We start from the raw sequence: 22,451 nt of genomic DNA, 5'->3' as shown, positions 1-22,451 counted from the left end.
AAGGGCTGAGAGCAGCGTGGGGTTATAAATAAAAATTAAGTGGGACAGATGGGCGAGGAACAGGCAAGCTGGTGGGATTTGTGGACAACCTGGAGAGCAGGGGATGTGACGTGGAAGCTGCAAACGGGTGTGAGTGGAGAGAGCAAAAAAACACATGCACTCCCATGGAGTGCTATCCGCAAGAGAAAACTGTAACAGTAGTTTTGCAGCGTGAATCCTTTTCTGGAGTCATTCACATGCTGTGCATCTTTCCTCCATCTAGTGGTTGGGGCCAAAATAGATGTATTTTGGTTGCCCACCATTTGGTGCCAGGTACGTCCCCTGTGTGACCTCAGACGGCGCCCAGGAGGTCGTGTGTGGTAGCCATCTTCAGATTCATTTTTCAGCCTTTGGATCTGGAAGCAAGACGGAGGGCTCCGAAATCTTTTTCTGATATAACCCCGACAAGAAGATAAATAGACGGAAACACAAATAAACTCCACCACCGTCCATTGGCATCGCTACTGGATAGAAGAACAGAACTCCGAGATCGACATCAAAGGACATCATGGGTCGACAAATGGCGAGGTAGAGGACATGGAAAGTACCCCCTTCACATGCTGCCCGAGTGCCACCACAAGTTAACACATCGCGACCCACATGACGGGTGCAACTTCTGCCTGCCCAAGGACCATAAGGATAAGGACTGTGAGATACTGAAAGCAGAGAGAGGCCCACTATGCAACAATGTCATAGACTTCGAAGAAAATTTCCCTGAAGGACCTACGCCTCTCTAGTGATGAAGAAGACCAGGGAGCTCCGGCAGAATCAATGCACGGAGGATCGGATGTCGAAATTCTAGAAGGAGACTCTTAAAATCCACACACCCACAAGAAGACTGGTGATACTGGGAAGAAGACGGATAAGGTAAGACACCATACACATCCGTCGGGACCGAAGGGTCATGAGAGCAAAGTGCAGCCTAAGGCAGCCCAACGCCAATTAAAAAGGTGATCAAAGGCCAGCCGCGATCAAAAGAACCCCACGCAACCCTACCAAGTGAGACTGTCGAGGGAAAATCGCACGAGAGGCCGAAGATGAGGGTCAAACACAAAACCCAAAAGGAAGCTCAACGCCATCGAAAGCAGAGGTAAGCGCAAACAAGAAAAGAAAGTCTCTGGCCTCCGACGCCCAGAGAGCCCTCGAGGTCGAGAAAAAGAGACCACGACTCGAAGCCGGAATGGCAACACTTCTCCAGAAGAAGAAGGAGTTTATCGCTTCGCTGAAGACTTCCGAATCCCAAAGAGCCCAGACACCGAAGCAGATAACATCGACGCCGAAGGGGCTGAGGACGCCGAAGGGGAAGAAGAGATTTTCGAATCGCCACCAATCACAAAACCTCGTGAGGAAGATCTCGAGGAATACATAGACGCTCCTGAAGAGGAGGAGGCCTCAGGAAATTTCAATGACACATGGGATGACCTTGACCCAGAAAGTTCTGAATAGTAAATATGCTGCTATCCCTCGAAGGCATCACCACCAAATGATATAGCCTTCTAAAAAGGAATAGTCAAAAGGGCAGCAGACACTTTCGGAGTCCCCCTCGAAGAGGAGAAAGGAGACATATGTTTCCTTTTAGAAACATTAGCCCCAGCGAACTAGGGGACACAGTACTTGCCAATGCTGCCAAGCATTCTAGACCAAAGCAAGGAAGCCTTTAAAGAACCTGCATCAAGCAAAGGGGTAACACCTAGGGTCGAGAAGAAGTACAAAGCCCCCTCCAAGGACCCTAAATATATTCAAGGGAACACTGTACCTGACTCCATCATCATCACCATGGAGAAGGAGAAGAGAAAATGCCATCTCTAACAGTGGACCACCACCAGAAAAGGAAAGCACATGGAAGGACATGGTGGGCAGGAAGATGGAAAAAGAGGCAGCGTCGCAGTGGCACATCGCAAACTCTAATGCCCTGCTTAACGGTTACGGACACCAGCAATGGGATGAGATCGAGGAGCTCATCAACAAGCTCCCCGGGGAGGACAAGGAAAGACGTAAATCTATTGTCCAGGAAGGGAGGAACATTGCAAACACACGCCTTAAATCTGCACTAGATGCGGCAGACACTGCCAGCAGGCAAGTGTGCACAGGCACCACCTTAAGAAGACATGCCTGGCTTAGAATATCAGGGTTTAAGCAAGAGGTTTGAACCTCCGTCATTAACAGGCCTTTCACAGGGGAGGCACTATTTGGAAAGGAGGTGGAAGAATCCCTCCAACAAATCAATCAATCAATCAATCAATCAATCAAAGACATTTATAGAGTGCGCTACCTACCCGTAGGGTCTCGAGGCGCTTTGGGGGGGGGGGGTGCCGCTACTGCTCGAACAGCCAGGTCTTGAGCTGCTTCCTGAAGGAGAGGTGGTCTTGGGTCAGGCGCAGGTCGGCCGGGAGGGAGTTCCAGGTCTTGGCGGCCAGGTAGGAGAAGGACCTTCCTCCTGTAGTGGCTCTGCGGATGCGTGGGACGGCGGCGAGGGCGTGGCTGGCGGATCGGAGGTGGCGTTTGGGAGCGTAGAAGTTGATTCGGTTGTTGAGGTAGCTCGGGCCTTGGTCGTGGAGAGCTTTGTGTGCGTGGGTAAGGAGGCGGAAGGTGATTCTCTTGTTGACCGGGAGCCAGTGCAGGTCTCTTAGGTGTCCGGAGATGTGGCTGTGTCGTGGGATGTCGAGGATGAGTCTGGCTGAGGCGTTCTGGATGCGCTGGAGCCTCTTCTGGATCTTGGCGGTGGTTCCGGCATAGAGTGCGTTGCCGTAGTCCAGTCGGCTGGTGACGAGGGCCTGGGTGACGGTCTTCCTGGTCTCTGTGGGGATCCACCGGAAGATCTTCCGCAGCATGCGCAGGATGTTGAAGCATGATGAGGAGACGGCGTTGACTTGCCTGGTCATGGAGAGAGAGGAGTCCAAGATGAAACCCAGGTTGCGTGCGTGGTCCGTCGGTTTGGGTGCGGTGCCCAGGGCGGGGGGCCACCAGGAGTCGTCCCAGGCGGAGGGCGAGGAGCCCAGGATGAGGACCTCCGTCTTATCTGTGTTCAGCTTCAGGCGGCTCGTCGTCATCCACTCGGCTACCTCTCTCATCCCTTCGTGCAGGTTGGCTCTGGCGGTGGCGGGGTCGTTGGTCAGGGAGTGCATCAGCTGGGTGTCGTCGGCGTAGGAGATTATGTTGAGGTTGTGTTGGCGTGCGATGGCCGCGAGGGGGCTCATGTAGACGTTGAAGAGAGTCGGGCTCAGTGAGGATCCTTGAGGGACGCCGCAGATGACTTTGGTGGCCTCTGACTTGTACGGTGGTAGGCGGACTCTTTGTGTTCTTCCGTCGAGAAAGGAGACGATCCATTCCAGTGCCTTCTCCTGGATTCCGACGTTGCTGAGGCGCTGCACTAGGGTGCGGTGGCAGACCGTGTCGAAAGCCGCGGAGAGGTCTAGGAGGATGAGGGCCGCTGTTTCCCCGCTGTCCATCAGGGCTCGGATGTCGTCGGTGGCGGCGATGAGGGCGGTCTCGGTGCTGTGGTTGGTACGGAAACCGGACTGCGATGGGTCGAGGGATCCATTCGTCTCGAGGAAGGCGGCCAGCTGTTTGTTGACGGTCTTCTCGATGACTTTGGCTGGAAACGGGAGGAGCGAGATGGGGTGGTAATTCTTGAGTTCGGTGGGATCTGCTGTAGGTTTCTTCAGTAGAGCGCTGAGTTCGGCGTGCTTCCAGCTCTCGGGGAAGGTGGCGGTGTTGAATGAGGTGTTGATGATGTCCCGCAGGTGGGGTGCGATGACAACGTCAGCTTTGTTGAAGACGTGGTGCGGGCAGGGGTCGGTAGGAGATCCGGAGTGGACGGAGTACATCGTGTGGACGGTGTCTTCGGTGTTGACCGGGGTCCAGGCGCGGAGGGTGGTGGTGGGTGGAGGTCCTGCGGTCGTGGCGTGCGTCGGTTGAGTGCTGAAGCTGTCGTGTATGTCCGCGATCTTGTTGTGGAAGTAGGAAGCGAGGGAGTTGCAGAGGTCTTGCGAAGGGGTGATGTCGTTGTTTCCGGCGTCAAGAAAGATGATGAGACTGCAAGAGCAATGGGAGCCCTGCAGCAAAGAGGAACCTTCAAAAGAGGTGGGATTAACAGCAGAAAGCCCACAGGAAGAGTAGCATTTGTGCAGGGACAGCAGATATCACACCAACAACAAGGCATAGTTAATGGCCAACAGACAAGCCAACAAACAGGATACCAAGGTTGGCAGCAACAGCCAAAGCAGTCCTTTCGAGGAAGAGGCAGAGGGCAGCCTCCTAGCGGAAGAGGAAATGGCTCTAATTGACTCCTACACGGACTAAGATCCACACACAACACCAGTGGGAGGAAGGATAACACAATACCAACAGTGGAGAAAAATCACCACAGACAATTGGATTTTAAATTTGGTAAAATATGGGCATTGCATAGAACTAACAATCACCACCTGCTAACCCACCCAAAAAAGTTCCTCAAATTAGAACTCATTCAACTAAATGCAGAAATCAAAGTTCTTCTTCAAAAACTAGCAATAGAATTGGTACCAAGAAAGGAATTATTCAAAGGAAACTACTCATTGTATTTCCTCTTTCCAAAACGGGACTTATCACTGAGACCAATCCTGGACCTAAGGTTCATAAATTAATTCATTTTAACACAATACTTGACTACTCTCCAAGAGATAATCCCACAAATTCTAAAAGGGGATTACATGGCAACAATAGACCTCGAGGATGCCTATTTACACATACCTATGAACAAGAAAACACCAAAAATATCTCCGGTTCCTAGACAACACACACACTACCAGTTCAAAGTACTGCCTTTTGGAATAAAATCTGCAGCACAGGTTTTTACCAAGTGCCTAGTTGTAGTCGTGGCACACCTGCGAGTGGATGGAATGCTAGTCTACCCCTACTTGGACGACTGGCTCAGAAAGGTAAGCACAAAACAAAAATGTCTCAGCTGCAATCAAACAGCAATCCACCCACTACAAAAGCTAGGATTCTCCATAAATCACAAAAAAACATCCACGTAGCCAGAAAGAGAAAATATTTTCCTTGGTGCAAGGATAAACTCAAAGAACGCGTGGGCCTACCCAACGCAAAAGAGGATACAAGCTATCAAACAGGAGACTCGCTCTACCAGAAGGGTCAATCCCTGACAGTGAGGAGAGTCATGAAACTCATGGGCATGATGGCATCATGCATCCCACTCATCCGTCATGCCCGCCGACGTATGCGCCCCTTCAGGAATGACTTACCAACAACTGGTCTCAAGCCACAGGGAGTTGGGAGGATCTACTAGTTGTTACGTACAAGCTGCAAACAGAGATAAAATGATGGGCATCCAACAACATAACACAGGAGACCTTCTGTGACAATAACAACAGACGCATCCCTCAGAGGATGGGGAGTGCACTTCAAGTAACTAAGGGTACGAGGTCAATTGAACAAGCAAGATTCCATAAAACACATCTATTACTTGGAAATGAAAACAGTATTCCTAGCATTGAAAGCATTCCAGAAACACATGAAAAACAAGCACTGGCGTTGCCAATAGGTCTCGCAGTAGGAAAGTTGGAGCTATTGGTTTTGTAAATGACAAAGCCCTTTATGTTTTTAAAATGAAACCAAAAATAAAAGGCATTGTTATTTGCAAATGTAATAGCTCCAACTTTCCTACTGCGAGACCTATTGGCAACGCCAGTTCTTGTTTTATCTGGCACCCCTCACTATGGAATTCACTCACCACGCCACTTCGGCATGAAACCATCTATAAAAACTTTCGCAAAGGTCTTAAAACGTGGTTATTTAACCAATAATGTTTTCTCTCTTTTTCTGCGTTGGTCCGTGGGCACCGGGAAACCTCGGGGTAGCTGTAATAATAATAATAATAATAATATGTTGTTGTTTCAGTCTATGAGTAACCACGTCCTGACCTCTAGAATGCACTTATAAGGAAAAATGTCAGTTTTTACAGGCCTAATAAAGCTGTAAAGTACACGCAAGCAGAGAAACATGTTGGCCATTCATTGAACTGAGCACATCACTGCCACTAATTTTTAACTCTGTGCACAATTTAGAAGTCGTATAAGGCACCATGCTTGAAACGTTCTGAGCTGGTTTTCATTTTAGCTACAGAACAAACGTAAACCTCTTTCACAGGCTTGCACATGGTTTACCAATACTGTCCTCTGACCCATCAGGGTAAGCTGTAGACAGAATGAAGTTCTCTAGGGTGGAATATAAACTGCGTTGTTATAGGCAGGGACAACATTAGGAGCCAGTCGTAGGAATAGACCTACCTTCCTTAGGAAAAGGAGGAAGCTGATGAAGGGATACAGGGGCTTAGGATTAAAAGGTACCCACTTTATGAACTGCTGGGGTGTTTCTTCCATTCCATGCACCTAAAAACACTCAATCTAGTGGATACTCCAATCTGTGAAATTTAAGGTACAGTCGGCATCACTAGAACCGTCAAACAACGGAGAGCTTGCATGGTGATTGAGGCCCAGATACTCAAGAGTTTTGGATTTTATAATAGTTGGGGTGACCTCGTGCTCCCTCCCCACCACTAGGCGTGACTATCTGGCGTGACTGTCCTCCTGACTATCTTGCCGCAACATCTGGCATCTGCGGCCTTGTGGGCTTTTGCAGAGGTGGCTTTCTGAGGTGCTTCCTGCCGCTCCAGTGTCTGTCCTGTGCTGAGCCCCGTTTTGGCCTCCTGCTCGTTCCTGTCTGCTCGCCTGGCCCTCTGAGCATTCTGTGACTCCTGCCTGGGGCACCCACTGTGTTTGCCGTGTGACTGCTGGCGGCCTTTTCCAGCGACCGCCTTCCTGCCTGCATTGCCACTGTGGTGCTGCTTGCCCTGCTCATCCTCTGCTGGGGCCTAGCCAGTCCTGGGATTTGCTGTATCTTCGCTGCAGGGCCGCGTCTTCTCCCAGGACTCTCCCGCTAGCCTCTTTTGATCCCTGTGCCCGAGCAGGCTTTCTCCCTGTGTCCCATCGCCTGTATCCTACGGCTGTGTTTCCCTGCCCTGGGCGCATGCCTTGGGGGTGCCTTCCCATCGCAGGGTCCCCTGTGCCAGCCTTGGGTTTGGCCCTCCATCAGTCATCCTCCTGGCTCCTGCTGTAGGTTGGGGCTGCCGCTGGTCCCCTCTTCCTCTCCTGGTACTTGTGCTGGGCGGTGTGGGCACTGCATATCACTGTTTGTCTGGGACTGTACCGCTTGTGCCTAGCCGGCCCATCTTGGAGTATCTTAACTGTTTCTGAGAGTGTTGTGCTCCGACCGGCTCCTACTGTCAGCTGCCCGCTCACGTGGTACCCTCTCCTGGTCCTGATCTCCTGCCTCTTGGGCGCCTTGTTGGGCTGCCTGGGACCATCATCTGGGCTGCTACCTTCCTCACACTGCTGGTGGTGCCTGGGGGTGCTCGTGCTTGCAGCCTCGCTGCTTTATTGGATTGTCCTTAAGTCTTGGTGGCCCTGTCTTCTTACACTGCCCTGGGAGCCTCCTCTTCAGTCCCTGGCCATTCTCATTGCGTGGTCTTGACACGTTGCTTTCCGCCCTGTGATCCTGGCCGCTGGAGGCCCGCTGACTGCCTTCCCTCCTGTTTGGTCTCCGCCTCTTGCTGGCCACGCTCTGCCTGCTGGGTCTCAAACAGCCCAAGATTGCATTTGATCTCCGGCATTCCTCTCGTCAGGACGGAGCTAGCTCTGAGGTTGCTGATTCTGCTGCCACGTTGGATACCGCCCTCGGCCGCGACGATGATCTGAAAGCCATGATGCTGGACGTCAAGTCGACTGTGACTGGCATCGCGACCCCACTTGATCAGCTCTCTGCCCGGCTGGATTCGGTCAAGGCCCGTGTTGACTCACATGACTCCCGACTGATGCATGGCGAATCCAGGGTGTTCGGATGCCGAGGATGCCGCTACGCAGGATCGGTACAAAAGGGGGTGGTGATGGACTGAGCATCTGAATCAATCAAACACTCACACCCAGTCAAAAGATCTGGGTTTAATCCATCACCGTTCTTTAGCCCACTCTGCCACCCCAGTTCAGACATGGCTATATGCAAATCAGTCTGACCCTGTACCTCATGGGAATAGTCCAGCCCGAACTGCCAAGCCATGTCTTCCCTGGACCAGAAACAAGCTACCGAGGACCGGTTTCTGGCATTCCAGCCGTCTTCAGCCCGGCTTGCCTGAATCCAGTGGCAAAGTGAGCAAGGGACTCACGTCTGAGCATACCCTGCCACACTTATGGTGGCCAAAAGCGGTACAAAAGGGGTTGGTGATGGACGGAGCATCTGAATCAATCAAACACTCACACCCAGTCAAAAGATCTGGGTTTAATCCATCACCGTTCTTTAGCCCACTCTGCCACCCCAGTTCAGACATGGCTATATGCAAATCAGTCAGAACCTGTGCCTCATGGGAACAGTCCAGCCCGAACTGCCAAGCCATGTCTTCCCTGGACCAGAAACAAGCTACTGAGGACCGGTTTCTGGCATTCCAGCCGTCTTCAGCCCGGCTTGCCTGAATCCAGTGGCAAAGTGAGCAAGGGACTCACGTCTGAGCATACCCTGCCACACTTATGGTGGCCAAAAGCGGTACAAAAGGGGGTGGTGATGGACGGAGCATCTGAATCAATCAAACACTCACACCCAGTCAAAAGATCTGGGTTTAATCCATCACCGTTCTTTACCCACTCTGCCACCCCAGTTCAGACATGGCTATATGCAAATCAGCCTTGACCCTGTGCCTCATGGGAACAGTCCAGCCCGAACTGCCTAGCCATGTCTTTCCTGGACCGGAATCAAGCATCCTAGGACCGGTTTCTGGCTATCAGCCGTCTTCAGCCAGGATAGCTTGACTCCAGTGGTCACGGCATTAAGTGACGGCGGTTCGGACAGGACTACCTCCCCGGAGGTCATCAAGTCCCGTTTCCTTGACTTTTACTCGCAACTCTACTCCGCTGGCGCACCCCTGCCGCGAGTGGACTTTGACCAATACTTCGACTCCATCGCCCTGGTATGGTTGGAAGACCATCATCGCTAATTTCTTGATGAACCATTCTCCAGAGCGGAAATATTGGCAGCCATTAACAGTCTGCTCGGAGACAAGGCCCCTGGATTAGATGGTTTGCCGGCCTCTTTCTATAAGACTTTTGCCGGTCTTCTTGAGCCACATCTCGCTGCAATGTATAACGATTTGTTCGATTCTGGCTCTTTTCAGCCCTCCCTACACGAGGCGTTGTAAACCCTCCTTCTTAAACCCGATAAATCCCCTGACCGTCGTGATTCCTACCGTCCCCTATCTCTTATAAACATCGACAACAAAATCTTTGCCAAGTTGATTGCTTCCCGTCTTCTCTTACTTATGCCTACCATCGCTCTTCCCGATCAATTGGGTTTCATCCCTGGGAGGGCGACCTCCCACAACCTCCGTACGATTTTCTCGGTATTGCATCAAATCAACCCTACCCTACCGGCCGTGGCTGCCTTACTTGACGCCACCAAGGCGTTTGACACGCTTGAGTGGCCCTTTTTATTCTACATCTTGCCACGCATGGGTTTTAGCAACCACTTCCTGTGCAACGTTAAACTCTTGTATACCAGCCCTACAGCACGTCTCCGCATTAATGGCCAGGTATGGGACCCTATTGCCGTCGCTTGTGGCACGCGTCAAGGGTGCCCACTTTCGCCTAATCTTTTTGCTATAGCAATGGAGCCCCCAGTTGCCAGGCTACGGCAGCACCATACTCACAGGGGCCTTGGTTTTTCGTCTTGTGCCTTACTTGTCTCAATGTATGCGGACGACATTATGCTTTATGTCTGTCACCCCCAAGAGAACCTTATCCCCCTCGTTCGTGAAATCATTTGGTTTGGTGGGCTGTCCGGCATTTAAGTAGACTGGAGCAAGTCGCTACTTTTCCCACTGACTGACGCCACGGTGCATGTTCCCCTTGACTTTCCTTTTGTCTGGGCCTCCGGCCCAATGCGATATTTGGGAGTTTGGCTCAGCAGAGATCTGGACGAACTGTGGAGATCGAACTTCGGATGCGCTGTGGACTGGCTGGAATCCAGGATTCCATCGTGGAGTAGGCTCCTGCTGTCTTTGGCGGGTCGCATCGCCATCGCCAAAATGGTGGTACTTCCAAAATTCCTTTACTTGTTTTTAAATATTCCCATCCCCCTTACTGCGCACTTTTTCCGCAAATTACGCTCTCTAATTATTTCACTGGTTTGGGCAGGTAAGCAACCAAGAATAGCTTACGAGATTCTTGCTCTCCCCATGTCTGCTGGCAGAATGGGTGCGCCAGACTTTAAGCTATATGCACTATGCGCTCAGGCTAGTTTCCTGCATTTCTGGATCCACCCGCCTCCCTACCAGCCTCATGTTGCGGTTGAGAGGGATTTGGCTTCCCCTTAGCCTCTGTCCACGGCCTTGTTCGCGCCCGCAGCGCGCCTTTGAACTGAGGTAGACGCGGTTGCAACGCTTCGATGCGCCTGGTCTGGCCTGCGGCGGCTGTCTGATGTCCCCTTGCTCTCCGCTAAATCTGTGCCCATAATCAACCACCAGTATTTTCCCTCCCTTCGGGCCTCCAGTATGTCCAGGAGTGCGGCACACTTGGGGCTTGCGACGGTGGCGGACCTCTATCCGGAGGACACCTTTTCTACGCTTCCTGACACATCGAGGCCTAGGGACACGCTCCTGTTCTACCAGCTACGTGCGACGTGTCGGAAGCTTCATTCCACCTTCCCTCGACCCCCAGCCAGTTTGCCCGCTCTGGACCTCATTTACACCTCCTCGTCCCCACACAAATTGGTCACCAAACTTTATGCTCTTACTCTGGTGTCCGTTACCATCACCTCTGATTGCGCTCGGGAGGCATGGGGAACTGATCTTGGAGCCGAGATCTCGCCAGCGGACTGGCTTTATTGTTGTAATCAAACGAGGAAACTGTCACCGAACTACCAGCTTCGCTTGATCCATTTTAAGTGTCTGCATAGGTTAGCTCCATAGGCTCGGGCTCCTTCCTGGTGATAATTGCATGCGCTGTGCCGCTCCTGCGGCGGACTTCGCCCATCTGGCTTGGCTTTGCCCGAAGGCCTCGTAGTTCTGGAGGGCAGTTTGTTCTGCTATTTCTGACATCACTGGGGCGTCGGTGCAGCCTGGTCCACCTCTGTGCCTCCTAGGGTTTGTTAAGTTCTGCCCTGACTCCTCCCACCGCTTGATTGCAATGCTTCTGGTCCTTGCTAGGCGCAGGGTGGCCATGTGCTGGGGTCGTAAGCCGGCTCCCAAGGTTAAAAGTTGGTTCGAAGATGCCTCTCGATGCCAGACTCTCTTGTCGGAGTTCTGGGATTTAATGCCTGCTAAGTCCCGTCCTGTTGATATCTGGAGCCCTCTCATTGCCTACCGCCTCTCCCGTTCCCAACCTAGTGGCACTGCCTCTCCCGCGCTCCCCGCCGGCCCTGAGTCCGCGGCGGCCGCCGGTGCTGGCCAGTGACTGCATCGCCCCCCCTGTAGTTGGTGCCTCTGACCCCTTCTCTCTGGTCCCTTGTCAGCCAATGAGGCTAGTTCTGACTTGTCCCCTGTGTTGGGGTTATTGCTGTGATGGAGCCGTGATATTCTTTTCACTCCTATTCGTTGCGTTGTCAAATGAAGCTAATTTATCATGGAGCGCATGTTCTACCTTTTATTTTATTTTTATGTATTGCACTGTGATATTATACGCTGTACTGTGTCTGCCTTGATCTGTCTCATTAAAGGTTTTTAGAAAAATAAAAAAAATTAAAAAATTAAAAAACTATCAAAACACAAACAATGATCATATATCGAACTCATCTCCTAGACAGTCACATCAACTACTCAAGCTTAAAGGTGCACCTCCCTGCCATCGTAGCGTACACAAGGGAGAAAACATGCACAAGTTTCTTCACAAGACCTGTCATAAAGCTATTTCTAAAGGATCTGAAAGAATTGCTCCACCTAGAACAGCTCCAGTTCCCATGTGGAGCCTAAATACAGTGCTCACACAACTTATGACAAAACCCTTTGAGCCCAATCATAAGGCAGAACTCAAACACTTAGCTTTAGAGTCCGCCTTTCTCATTGCCATTACATCCTTGCGAAGAGTGAGTGAGTTACAGGGGTTACCCATACAGGAACCATACATGCAAGTCCACGAGGACAAGGTTATTTTAAAAACAAACCCACAGTTCCTACCAAAAGTGGTATCTAAATATCACTTAGATCAAAGTATTCTCCTTCCGGTTTTCTTCAAAAACCGACAAACAAGAGGGGAAAAAAGTCTTCATACCCTGAATGTAAGGAGAGCACCACTGTATTCCTTACAAAAAAACTAAACAACCCATGAGACCAAGCAGTTGTTTGTTACCTATGCATATGCAAACAAAGGAACGCCAGTCACATTGGCAACAAACTCACGATGGATACTCCAAGCCATCCAACTATGCTATACCACCGCTAACAAAGATTTAACTGTACGACCAACAGCTCACTCTTCTAGGAAGAACGGAGCGACTCTGGCATTTATGGCCAATGTGCCCATAGACACTATATGTGCAGAAGCCACATGGGCCTCACCACACACATTTACCAAGCATTATAGTGTGGACATACAAATTAATGAGGAAGAGCAAATTGGAGAGAAAGTACTTCTATCCCTGTTTGCAAGGTATTCCTCTTACCACAGCCTCCCCAGATGGGAGAAACTCCTACATAATCTGATGCACAGCATGTGAAGCCAGAAAAGGATTCACGCTGCAAAGCGCAATGGTTGCTTACCAGTAGGAGTAGTTTTGCAGCTTGAAGAATTTTCTCGATTCACATGCGACCTACCCAACCTCCCCTACAAGGAGTACCAACAGGCTGGGAAGACATATATGATTAAAAATTATCTGAAGAACCATCTAAAGGACTATAGCCTAAAACACAGTGAGAAAAAAGAATCCGAAGATGGCTGACATGCACAACGACCTCCAGGGTGCCGTCTGACGTCACACAGAATGGTCGACTGCGCCCAACACAAAAAAAATAAACAAAGATATTCCGGACCAACCAATGATGCACAGCATGGCAATCCAGAAAATTCTTCAAGCTGTAAAACTACTCCTACTGGTAAGTAACCATTCCATTCTCTAAATGTGAGCACTGGAAGAAGACAAGTCATCCAATCAAGTCGATGGTAAAAAAGATATTCAGCATGTGAGGAATATGAAATGAAATGAAATTGAATTAAATTAAATGAAAAGCGAATTTATAAAGCGATAACTGCCACTCCTAACGGAGTCTCCTGGCGCTATCAACAACAAGTTGAGTGGGTGACAAGAGTCTAAATGAGCTTTTGGCAAGAGGTCAGTGGTAGACCAAAGATCCATGTCTTTAGCTGTTTTCTGAACTGCCCCTCATGTTCTATGGCTCTGAGCTCATTGGGCATGCTGTTCCAGGCTTTAGCTCCCAAGACTGTCGCTGAACTTCCGCCTCTGGTGACTAGCCGAAATGCTGGAACACTAAGCAGGTTGGCTGTGGTTGACCTTAACGTTCTTGCCGTAATGTAAGGCCTAAATCTTGCTGAAAGATATCCTGGGCCTAGGTGACGATGAGCTCTGTAAGTTGTCAAAAGAAGTTTTAACAGGACCCTCTTACAGACCGGGAGCCAGTGAAGGGTCTTCAATGCAACCGAGGCTGACGCCCTGCGTGGTAATCCTAAGACCAGTCTGGCCACCGCATTCTGGACTACTTGAAGTCTCCTCAGGATAGATTTGTTAATACCTGCAAGAAGACTATTACAGTAAACCAGTCTGGATGATATGAGGGCTACTGCTACCGTCTTTTTGGCTACTAGGGGAATCAAGTTAAAAAATTTCCTCAAGGTTTTTATGAACCCAAAACATGTCCCAGTCAGTTTCAAGACGTGGAGCTTGAAGGCAAGGGCAGAGTCACACGCCTAGGTATTTGGCCATTTCTACAGTTGATGGCAGTGCTGTGGTGTCGTCTGGCCACCAATCCTTTGGACAGAAGGCATTGTCTTTCCCTATCGGTAAGATTTCTGTCTTGCTGGTGTTGCAACAAACATGGTATTCCTTCATCCATTGCAACCCAGCCGTCAGACAGGCTTTAAAGTTTGCCTCTACATTAGTGGAGGTCTTATCCAGGGAAAGGATCAATTGGGCATCGTCGGCGTATGATGTGCTCTTGATCCCATAATTAGAGATCAGAGTGACAAGAGGGGCCATATATACATTAAACAGCAGTGGACTCACCCCTGTGGTGATGACTTGTACAGGTGACATGAAAGGTCCCAGCGCGATTGATTGTGTCCTGTTTGTCCATGCCAAGGCCTGATCTGATATGCCACGATCTTAATCTGTGAAGCAGGATTTTATGTGAGATCGAGTCAAACGCTGCTGACAGGTATAAGAGGATCAGCACCGCCCTCTTGCCCTCATCCAAAATGAATTTGATGGTATCTGATATGCACAAAAAGGAGGAGAAAGGCCTTCAAAGAATCAGCAAACAAATGAGACCAACAATAAAAAGACACTGACCCAACGCCTGCTGTTCATATTGATATTGTACTCAAGAATTCCTTCAACAACTGTGCGCAGGTGAAACATAATAATATGTTCACTTTAAAATGAAGAATGTGTTTGCGGTCTCTGCTCCCATTACAGCATTTCCACAATGGATTGTATGATGACGTGTGGGTTCTGACATTGCTTATTGCTTAAATAAGTAGACAACAAAACAATGTCACCTTTCAAAGGAAAGGAATTGAATTTAAAATATGTTTTAGTGCAATCATGTGGAGTGGTTCAAGTTTGTTGACATTCAGTATACAGTGTAGTAGCCATGCTGGCATTGAAGGATCCACCCTTGTCTTTTGCAGAGGTTCTCATCGGAGGTGCTGCAGCTGTTTTCCGATGACTGCCGGAGGATGTCAGCAGACCTCTTCCTTCAGAATATGCCAGCAGGAAAGCACTGGAGGCTGCGACTTCAGTCAGGTAATCCGTGCGGACCATGTGAAGAAAAACTGTGATTCTAGACAATTTGGAATCCAGAAACTGTTACTGATTTTCTTTTGATGCAGACGAGATGAAATGGTGCACCAGTTAGATGAAAATCCAGTGGCACAGCAAGATCTTCACCAGGGAGAGAAACAAATACATCTGTCAATCACACAATTTCTATTTGTGACTAATAGTGATAACTAAATACTCATACAACGAAAAAAGCAGGCTCATAATCAATGTAATATAAGATAAGATACCAGCTTGAGATGGTCAGACTCAATAGAAATTGCATATATTTCTGGTTGTCCTGGACGGCAGCACCTTTCTCTCTACAGGGTATGATCGCCCCCAATAAGAGGATACTATGTTTAGTAAACTGGAGACAGAGTACCTAAGAAATTTACTATGTACCTCTCTGAGCCGAACCATTACCAGCCAATGTAGTGGCTGTTTCCTCATCCTTCACACACATCACAAATGACCTAAAGTTAGAGATTCTTAGAGCCTGAAAGAACTCACTGATATAACACTGTAACCTTTTGACATTTGAGACTCAAGACCAGAAACATTTTGATATTCCACCTAACGGATAAACTCATGAGTGTTTCTGAAGCGATCAGGTCCTCTTCAGTGGAAATCGTGCCCTCCCTGCTGAGAGCAAATCATGGTAGAACATGTAAATCTACAAATTTCTTCTTGACATTTGCCTTTTAAGCAATACTGTTATCGTTGATCTTTCTGCCAGTAACCTTGTGGTCCATGACACTGTCATCAGTCACATTATCAACAGCAGCCCCTCTGTAGGAAAGTGCCCCTTTTTGACATCGTTGCCCCCACTGGTACATGGTGTGATTTCAATTGGAAGTGCAATGGGTTCCTGCTAACCAGATCCCCAGTGCCAGAGCTCTTTCCCAAAACTGTACGATTGTTCCCCCAATTGGGAAACCTTTAGCATCCTCGGTAAGTCCCTAGTAAATGGTACCCTGGTACCGAGGGACGGAGGTACTAAAGAGGGTCCCTAATGGCTGTGAAGGAATTGTGCCACCCTAAGGGACTCCTCCCCGAGCACGTGCACGACTGTACTTGCAGGCTGGGTGTCTTGGTGGAGACAAAAGTGAAAAAACAACATGTCACACATCCCTGTGTGCCATGTCCACTACAACTGCATATGAAATTTGTAGGTCACCCCTACAGCAGACCTGACAAACCCTAGGCAGGGTGCTTAGTACTACATATAAGGGCATGCCTGCATGAGCAGATCTGCCGCTGTGCTGGTCAGTTCCAGTATAGGTGACCAGGGAAGCCTGTAAGGCATGCCTGCATGAGCAGATGTGCCGGTCAGTTCCATTGCCGCCATTGCGGGTGACCAGGGAAGCCTGTAAGGCATGCCTGCATGAGCAGATGTGCCGGTCAGTTCCATTGCCGCCATTGCGGGTGACCAGGGAAGCCTGTAAGGCATGCCTGCATGAGCAGATGTGCCGGTCAGTTCCATTGCTGCCAGTGCGGGTGATCAGGGAAGCCTGGAAGGCATGCCTGCATGAGCAGATGTGCCGGTCAGTTCCATTGCCGCCATTGCGGGTGACCAGGGAAGCCTGTAAGGCATGCCTGCATGAGCAGATGTGCCGGTCAGTTCCATTGCTGCCAGTGCGGGTGATCAGGGAAGCCTGGAAGGCATTCCTGCATGAGCAGATGTGCCGCTGTGCCGGTCAGTTCCATTGCTGCTACTGCAAGTGCCCAAGGAAGCCATCTTAAACCATGTAACGAACTCTGATGAAAATAAGTTCCCACGCTACATGTCGGCTTCACTGAAAATCGGGATGTTTGGTACCAGGAATCTTGCATTGAAAAAAACCACACTGATGTTGGATTTATCAAAACATGCTCTGAGAGGGCACCTTAGAGTTGGCCCCTGAAAACCTACCTGCCTCTGGTGTGCTTGCTTACTGGATTCTGCCAGCCTGACACTCCAGACAAGTTTCTGACTTCTTAGAGTGAGGGCCATTTTCGCTCAAGAGATCAGGAACAAAAGCCTGTCCGGGAAAAGGGTGTAACACCCCTCCCACAGAATTACCTGCTGGTTAGCCTCCTTTTGCTGGCAAGCTTGAAAGGAGCCGCTGCCTTTGGAATGCAAATGTGGCTCCCCTCAGAGGAGAGGAAGCCACTCCCTGTGTCCAGAGCCCTCCTGGCACCTGGACAGGTGGGAAAATTAGCAACTCAGATAAGTGTGCCACCCCCAGGCTAGGTGGTCACGATTTTTCCGAGGTAACCATTTTTGTGATGGCATACCTAGGAATTCTGGGACAGGGTTATGCCCACGTCCCACAGCAAGTGGTCATGTAGGGGGAGTAGTGACCTGAAGGGTCACTACTCCCCTGCAATCCTACTACCCTGCATAAATTCAGTATTAAGTGGAGTCGTAGGCACAAGAGAAGCAGATCCTGACAACCTAAGAAGAGAGAGGACACCGAATAGCTGCAAAAGCAGAGAAGACTGAAGAAAGCCCCTGACTTGGCCCATGCCCGCTTGTCTGTCTGCAGCCCTAATTGAAAACTGCACTAAAGTCGACCTGCACTGCAGCTGTATCCCCTAGAAATTCGGGAGGACTGATTGCCTTTGAAAAAGACTCAAACCTCTAATGCATGGCTGGCCTGTTCAGCAGAAACTCCAAAAAGGCCAACGGAACTGCCTAAACCCAACACCTGAACAAACCACTGTAACTGTCGTCTCTGGCCCAAGTTGAAGTGGGCCAACTGTGCCAACAAGGTTTCCCAGCCCTCCAGAGCGCGAGTCTGTTATGGGTTCACCCCTCCTGGACTCCCCAAAATCGCCTGCAGCCTCTGCCCCAGGCCTTCTGTACTACAACTGCTCTGGTAAGCAAACACCTGACGCCTAAAGACACCTCTGAACCCGTTGCCCCAGGGCCTTAGAGAAGAGGACCAAAGGGGTCCCCGAGCATTGCAAAGCCAGAGCCCACTTGCTGGTTCAGCCCGACTGGTTTCCTAACCAGAGCCTGCAGCCTCTTTTTACGGAGACTGATCTGTATTGAAACGCTTTGGTCTCCCGATGCTGATTAGCACCCCGCACCTCGTGCCGCTGGTGGTGTTCTGTTGGTGCTGCCTTGGACCTTGCCCACCACTCACCTTAACTGCTGGAAATTGGTCCTATAAGTATATGTACTGTACCTGTTTGAAGAACCTGTTCTTCCTCCATAGGATAACATTGCAGAACACAGAAATTGCAGGGTCCACTTTTTAAAGTGAAAAGAATTTATATTTTAACACATACGTACCTGAACGCTTTTTCTCTGATGCCTAAACATGCATAAAGATTCTTGCTATTTTTATAAATTAGTGTGAATCTCCTTCAGTTGTGTTGTCCTTTCTTAATCATTGTGTGTATTTTACAAATGTCTTCCATTCCTCTGTGGTTAACCTGAGGCTGCTCGACCGCACTACCCTCTAATAGAGCACTTTGGGATTCCATAGCAAGCCCTGTCCATGAGTAAGGGAATGCCTGGACTCTTTGCCTGGTATATTCGATTATTCACAAATCGCATAAAGAACCAGCTTCAAGCATCCTCTTTTGACATATTCCTCATGAGTGGCACAGTTCTTGTTTTTTTTTTTTTTGTTTTTTTTTAATTATATTTTTATTGCAGAGTTATAAACAGCAGGAAAAGGTAAACAGCCAGTGCACTTGTGGGCTCCCCCCGTCCAATGACAGTTCACAGTTGTACACAGCCATTCAGCCCGCATCCCGGAGGCCGGGCGGCATATCAGATCGCTCGAGAGGAACACAACACAGTGTACGTCCCATTGGGACCCTGGCGGAAGGTCGTTTTACGTATCTGCTTTTACCCCCCCACCCGCAACAACATTCCCGTCAGCCATCTCCGTGGAATCAACGTAAGTGCCCCCGTCGGGGCCTACTCTAGGCTATTCGGGCCTTCGTGCCAGGCCGTCCCACCCAATCAGTCTGCCCGCCACTCCATACCCCCTGTCCCAGTAGTTCCAAGGCCTCCCCCAGCAACCCTCCAATGGCTTCCGGCCCTCCCCAAGCCCCTCTACAACTAACCCCCCCAACGCCCCCCCCCCCCCCCCCCCCCCTGGCAACTGCTAAGGTGTGTGCTTCGCTCTACTGAACTGGATGGTTCCACTACAGTACGTAGTGAGATACTTCTGTGTTCGCCCCGCGGTGTCCAGCGGCTTAGTCCTCGCCGTCCTCATCCTCAACCAAAGCATCACGCAGAGCCTGTACCACTAACTCCCATGCACGCGCCGCATCCAGAGCTTTCTCATTCCCCAACTTCACTGCTTGCTTCATCCGGAGCACGCTCTCGCAGTCAGACCATCGCAGCAGCTCATTCTTCCATCTACGCAGTGAGGGACCCCCCCTGGCCTTCCAGTGCCACGATATATCCCTTTGAGCCAATATCAGGCCCAGATCTATGAATTTACTTGTCACCTTGGTGTGCTTAGTATGCGGGAACCAGAGCAATAGACACGCCGCCATGTCGAATTCTACCTCCCTGTCAGTCACTTCATTCAGGAGTTCCCCTACCTCCGCCCAATAAGATCCCAGTTGTGGACACCCCCAAAACAAGTGGTCCATGTCCGCCCCCAGGGACGAGCACCGGGGGCAACAGGCATCCGGCACCCGAAAGTGCCGCTGCAGTTTCTCTGGAGTTAAATAGGCCCTATGGAGCACATAAAAATGGACCTGCTGAAAGCGTGCGTTCCTGGTGCCCTTCCACGTGCGTCGCAGGATATGGCCCCATGCCGTATCCGGTATGGGCCGGCCAACGCTCCCCTCCCATTTAGCTTTGAGCCCATGGAGTGGTTCCAGCCCTTCGTTCAGCATCCTATTATGGAGGCACGTCACAGCTTTGAATGTACCAGCCGCCATCACCACATATTGGCATGCCATAGTCGTCGCGGGCTCCAGGAGCCCCTCTTTCCAGTGCTTTTGCATGGCAGCCACTACAGCCGCGTGTAGGAGGAAGCCCCCCTCAGGCAGTCCGAACTGGTCCCGGAGCACGTCGAACGGCGCCAACGCCCCATCTATATACAAGTCACCCACCACCTGCAACCCGCGTCCTCCCAGTCCATCAACGGGGACCAATCCCCTCCGTGCGGCAAAGCCGTTAACATCCCGATCGGGATCTCCGGGGCATAAGGCCGTGATGCCCTCGCTCTCCGAAGGCTCCTCTGCCAGCACAGCCGGAGCGTCCGCTCCTCCATGGTGAGGGCCCGTAACTCGAGCCGTTGCTGCATAATGATGTACGACAGCACGTGGCGCTGTATCCCCCGACCCCGGTCTTCCTCCGGCCCCCGGAACACCCTGGCTACGTTCTGCGTAAGGACCTGCAACTGCGCCGCCAGATAATACAGCTCAAGGTCGGGCACGGCCATGCCCCCCTCCAGCTTGGGGCGAAGTAGCGTGCTCAAGGCTATTCTGCGACGGCCATGCCCCCACAGAAAGCCAATAATCAGTGACCGCAGTTCCCTAAACACCCCTTGGGGAATCCAGACAGGTAGCGTTCGGAAATAATAAAGGAAGCGGGGGAGCGCCACCATTTTCAACAATGCTATCCTGCCCAGGACTGTCAGCGGGAGGGTCGACCAGAAAGACAAGCTACCCCGCAGTGACCGGACACAACGGCCAATGTTACCCTCCAAAAGGTCAGCAGCCGAGTGGTAAATGCGGACCCCCAAGTAGGTGATGCAAGAGGGTTCCCATGCCACACCCAAGTCGCTGCTAGGGGCTGGCGATCCCGCTCTCAGCGGAAACACGCAGGTCTTTGCCCAATTGACCTTAAGGCCCGACAGTCGGCCGAACTCGGACAGCAGATCCATCGCTCCAGCCAGTGCCCCCGAAGTGTCAGCTAGGTACAGGAGCAGGTCATCTGCATAGAGCGATATATAATGCCATTGCCCATCACTCACTATTCCCGCGTATCGGTCGCCTGACCTCGCATGGACCGCCAAGGGTTCCATCGCCAGGGCAAACAACAGAGTGGAGAGAGAGCAACCCTGTCGTGTTCCCCTGCCCACCGGATACGCGGCAGATACCAAGCCGCCCAATCGAACTCTCGCCGTCGCCGAGGTATACAAGACCCTCGTCCACCTTCGAAACCCATCGCCCATGCCGAACCGCTCCAGCACTCCATCCAAGAAAGGCCATTCCAAACTGTCGAAGGCCTTCTCGACATCCACGGACAGAACCGCCGGCGTTCCCTCCCCATCCAAGATGGCGTCCATTATTCCCACCAGGCGGCGGATATTCATCGCCGTGCTCCTCGTGGGTATAAACCCGGCTTGATCCCTGTGCACCAGGCCCGTCATGTGCGGGGCCAATCTAGTGGCTAGGATGCGACTCAGGATCTTATAGTCCACCGTCAGCATGGACAGCGGGCGATAAGACCTCACGTCCGCGGCATCCCGGCCAGGCTTGAGGAGTGGTACTATCAAGGCCTCCCGCATGGAGCCAGGCAATGCCCCCTTCTCGAAGGCCTCCGTATACACCACCAGCAGCCTGGGCGCCAGAGCGTCTACATAGTGCTGATAGAACTCGACTGGGAGTCCGTCCACCCCGGGCGTCTTGTTACGGGCCATATGTTTGATAGCCACTCGAATTTCCGTAAGCGTGATCGGGCTACCCAGGTCCTTCGCGTCGTCCTCGTCCAAGACCGGAAGCGGCCTCTCCCCCAGGTACTCCACGATGTCCTGAGCCCCCACTCCCAACTGACTCCGGTACAATTCCTCATAGTAACCCCTAAAGCGGTCCAGTACAGCTGCCTGGGAGTACACCATCTCTCCCTGCGCGTTAGTAATGCTGAGGATCGGGCAACCCCTAAGTTCCGGGCTAGCTAATCTGGCTAAGAGGGTACCCACCTTGTCCCTTTCTGCGTGTGCCCTGATAATGTACTGCCTATAGTCATAACATCTCAAACGTTCCGTCTCCGCGGCTACCACTTCCTTCGCCTCCAATAACTGGGCCTGTAGACCTGGCCTAGTTGGCCTGCGGCGCTCCAGGTCCCTCAAAGTTTCCTCCGCTTTCATTAAGTCATTCAGCACAGTCGTTCGAGCATTCGAGAACCTGCCCAAGCACACCCCTCTCACCACCACTTTCATTGCATCCCATTCAGTAGACCTACTCGTCGCCGTTCCTTCATTCGCACCGAAATAACTATCAATGCCCTGCCGGACCGCATCGTCGAACACAGAATCCTCTAGCGTCTCCGGACGAAGCCGCCATGTTGGTATTACTGAGCGCTCCCTCTGCCATTGAATATGCACCAACAGGGGGTTATGATCGGATATCGTCCTAGCAAGGTACTCAGCATGGGTAATCAATGGGGCTAGGGAGCTCCCGCAAAGCACCGAATCAAT

General features: G+C 51.1%; 1 protein-coding gene across 1 annotated transcript in view; it reads left to right on the top strand.

Annotated features, from left to right (window-relative positions):
• Nucleotides 1-22,451, top strand: part of CCDC142 (coiled-coil domain containing 142) — a 138,645-nt gene that overhangs the window by 60,349 nt on the left and 55,845 nt on the right. Inside the window, exon 9 of the mRNA XM_086964351.1 lies at nt 14,937-15,051. Coding sequence (XP_086820477.1) covers nt 14,937-15,051 — 115 coding nt within the window. The remainder of the gene's footprint in view (nt 1-14,936; nt 15,052-22,451) is intronic.

The sequence above is a fragment of the Lissotriton vulgaris genome, chromosome 3_2 (genome assembly GCF_964263255.1).
Source record: "Lissotriton vulgaris chromosome 3_2, aLisVul1.2, whole genome shotgun sequence".
NCBI classification, from domain to species: domain Eukaryota; kingdom Metazoa; phylum Chordata; class Amphibia; order Caudata; family Salamandridae; genus Lissotriton; species Lissotriton vulgaris.
This window is presented reverse-complemented; position numbering and strand designations above follow the sequence as displayed.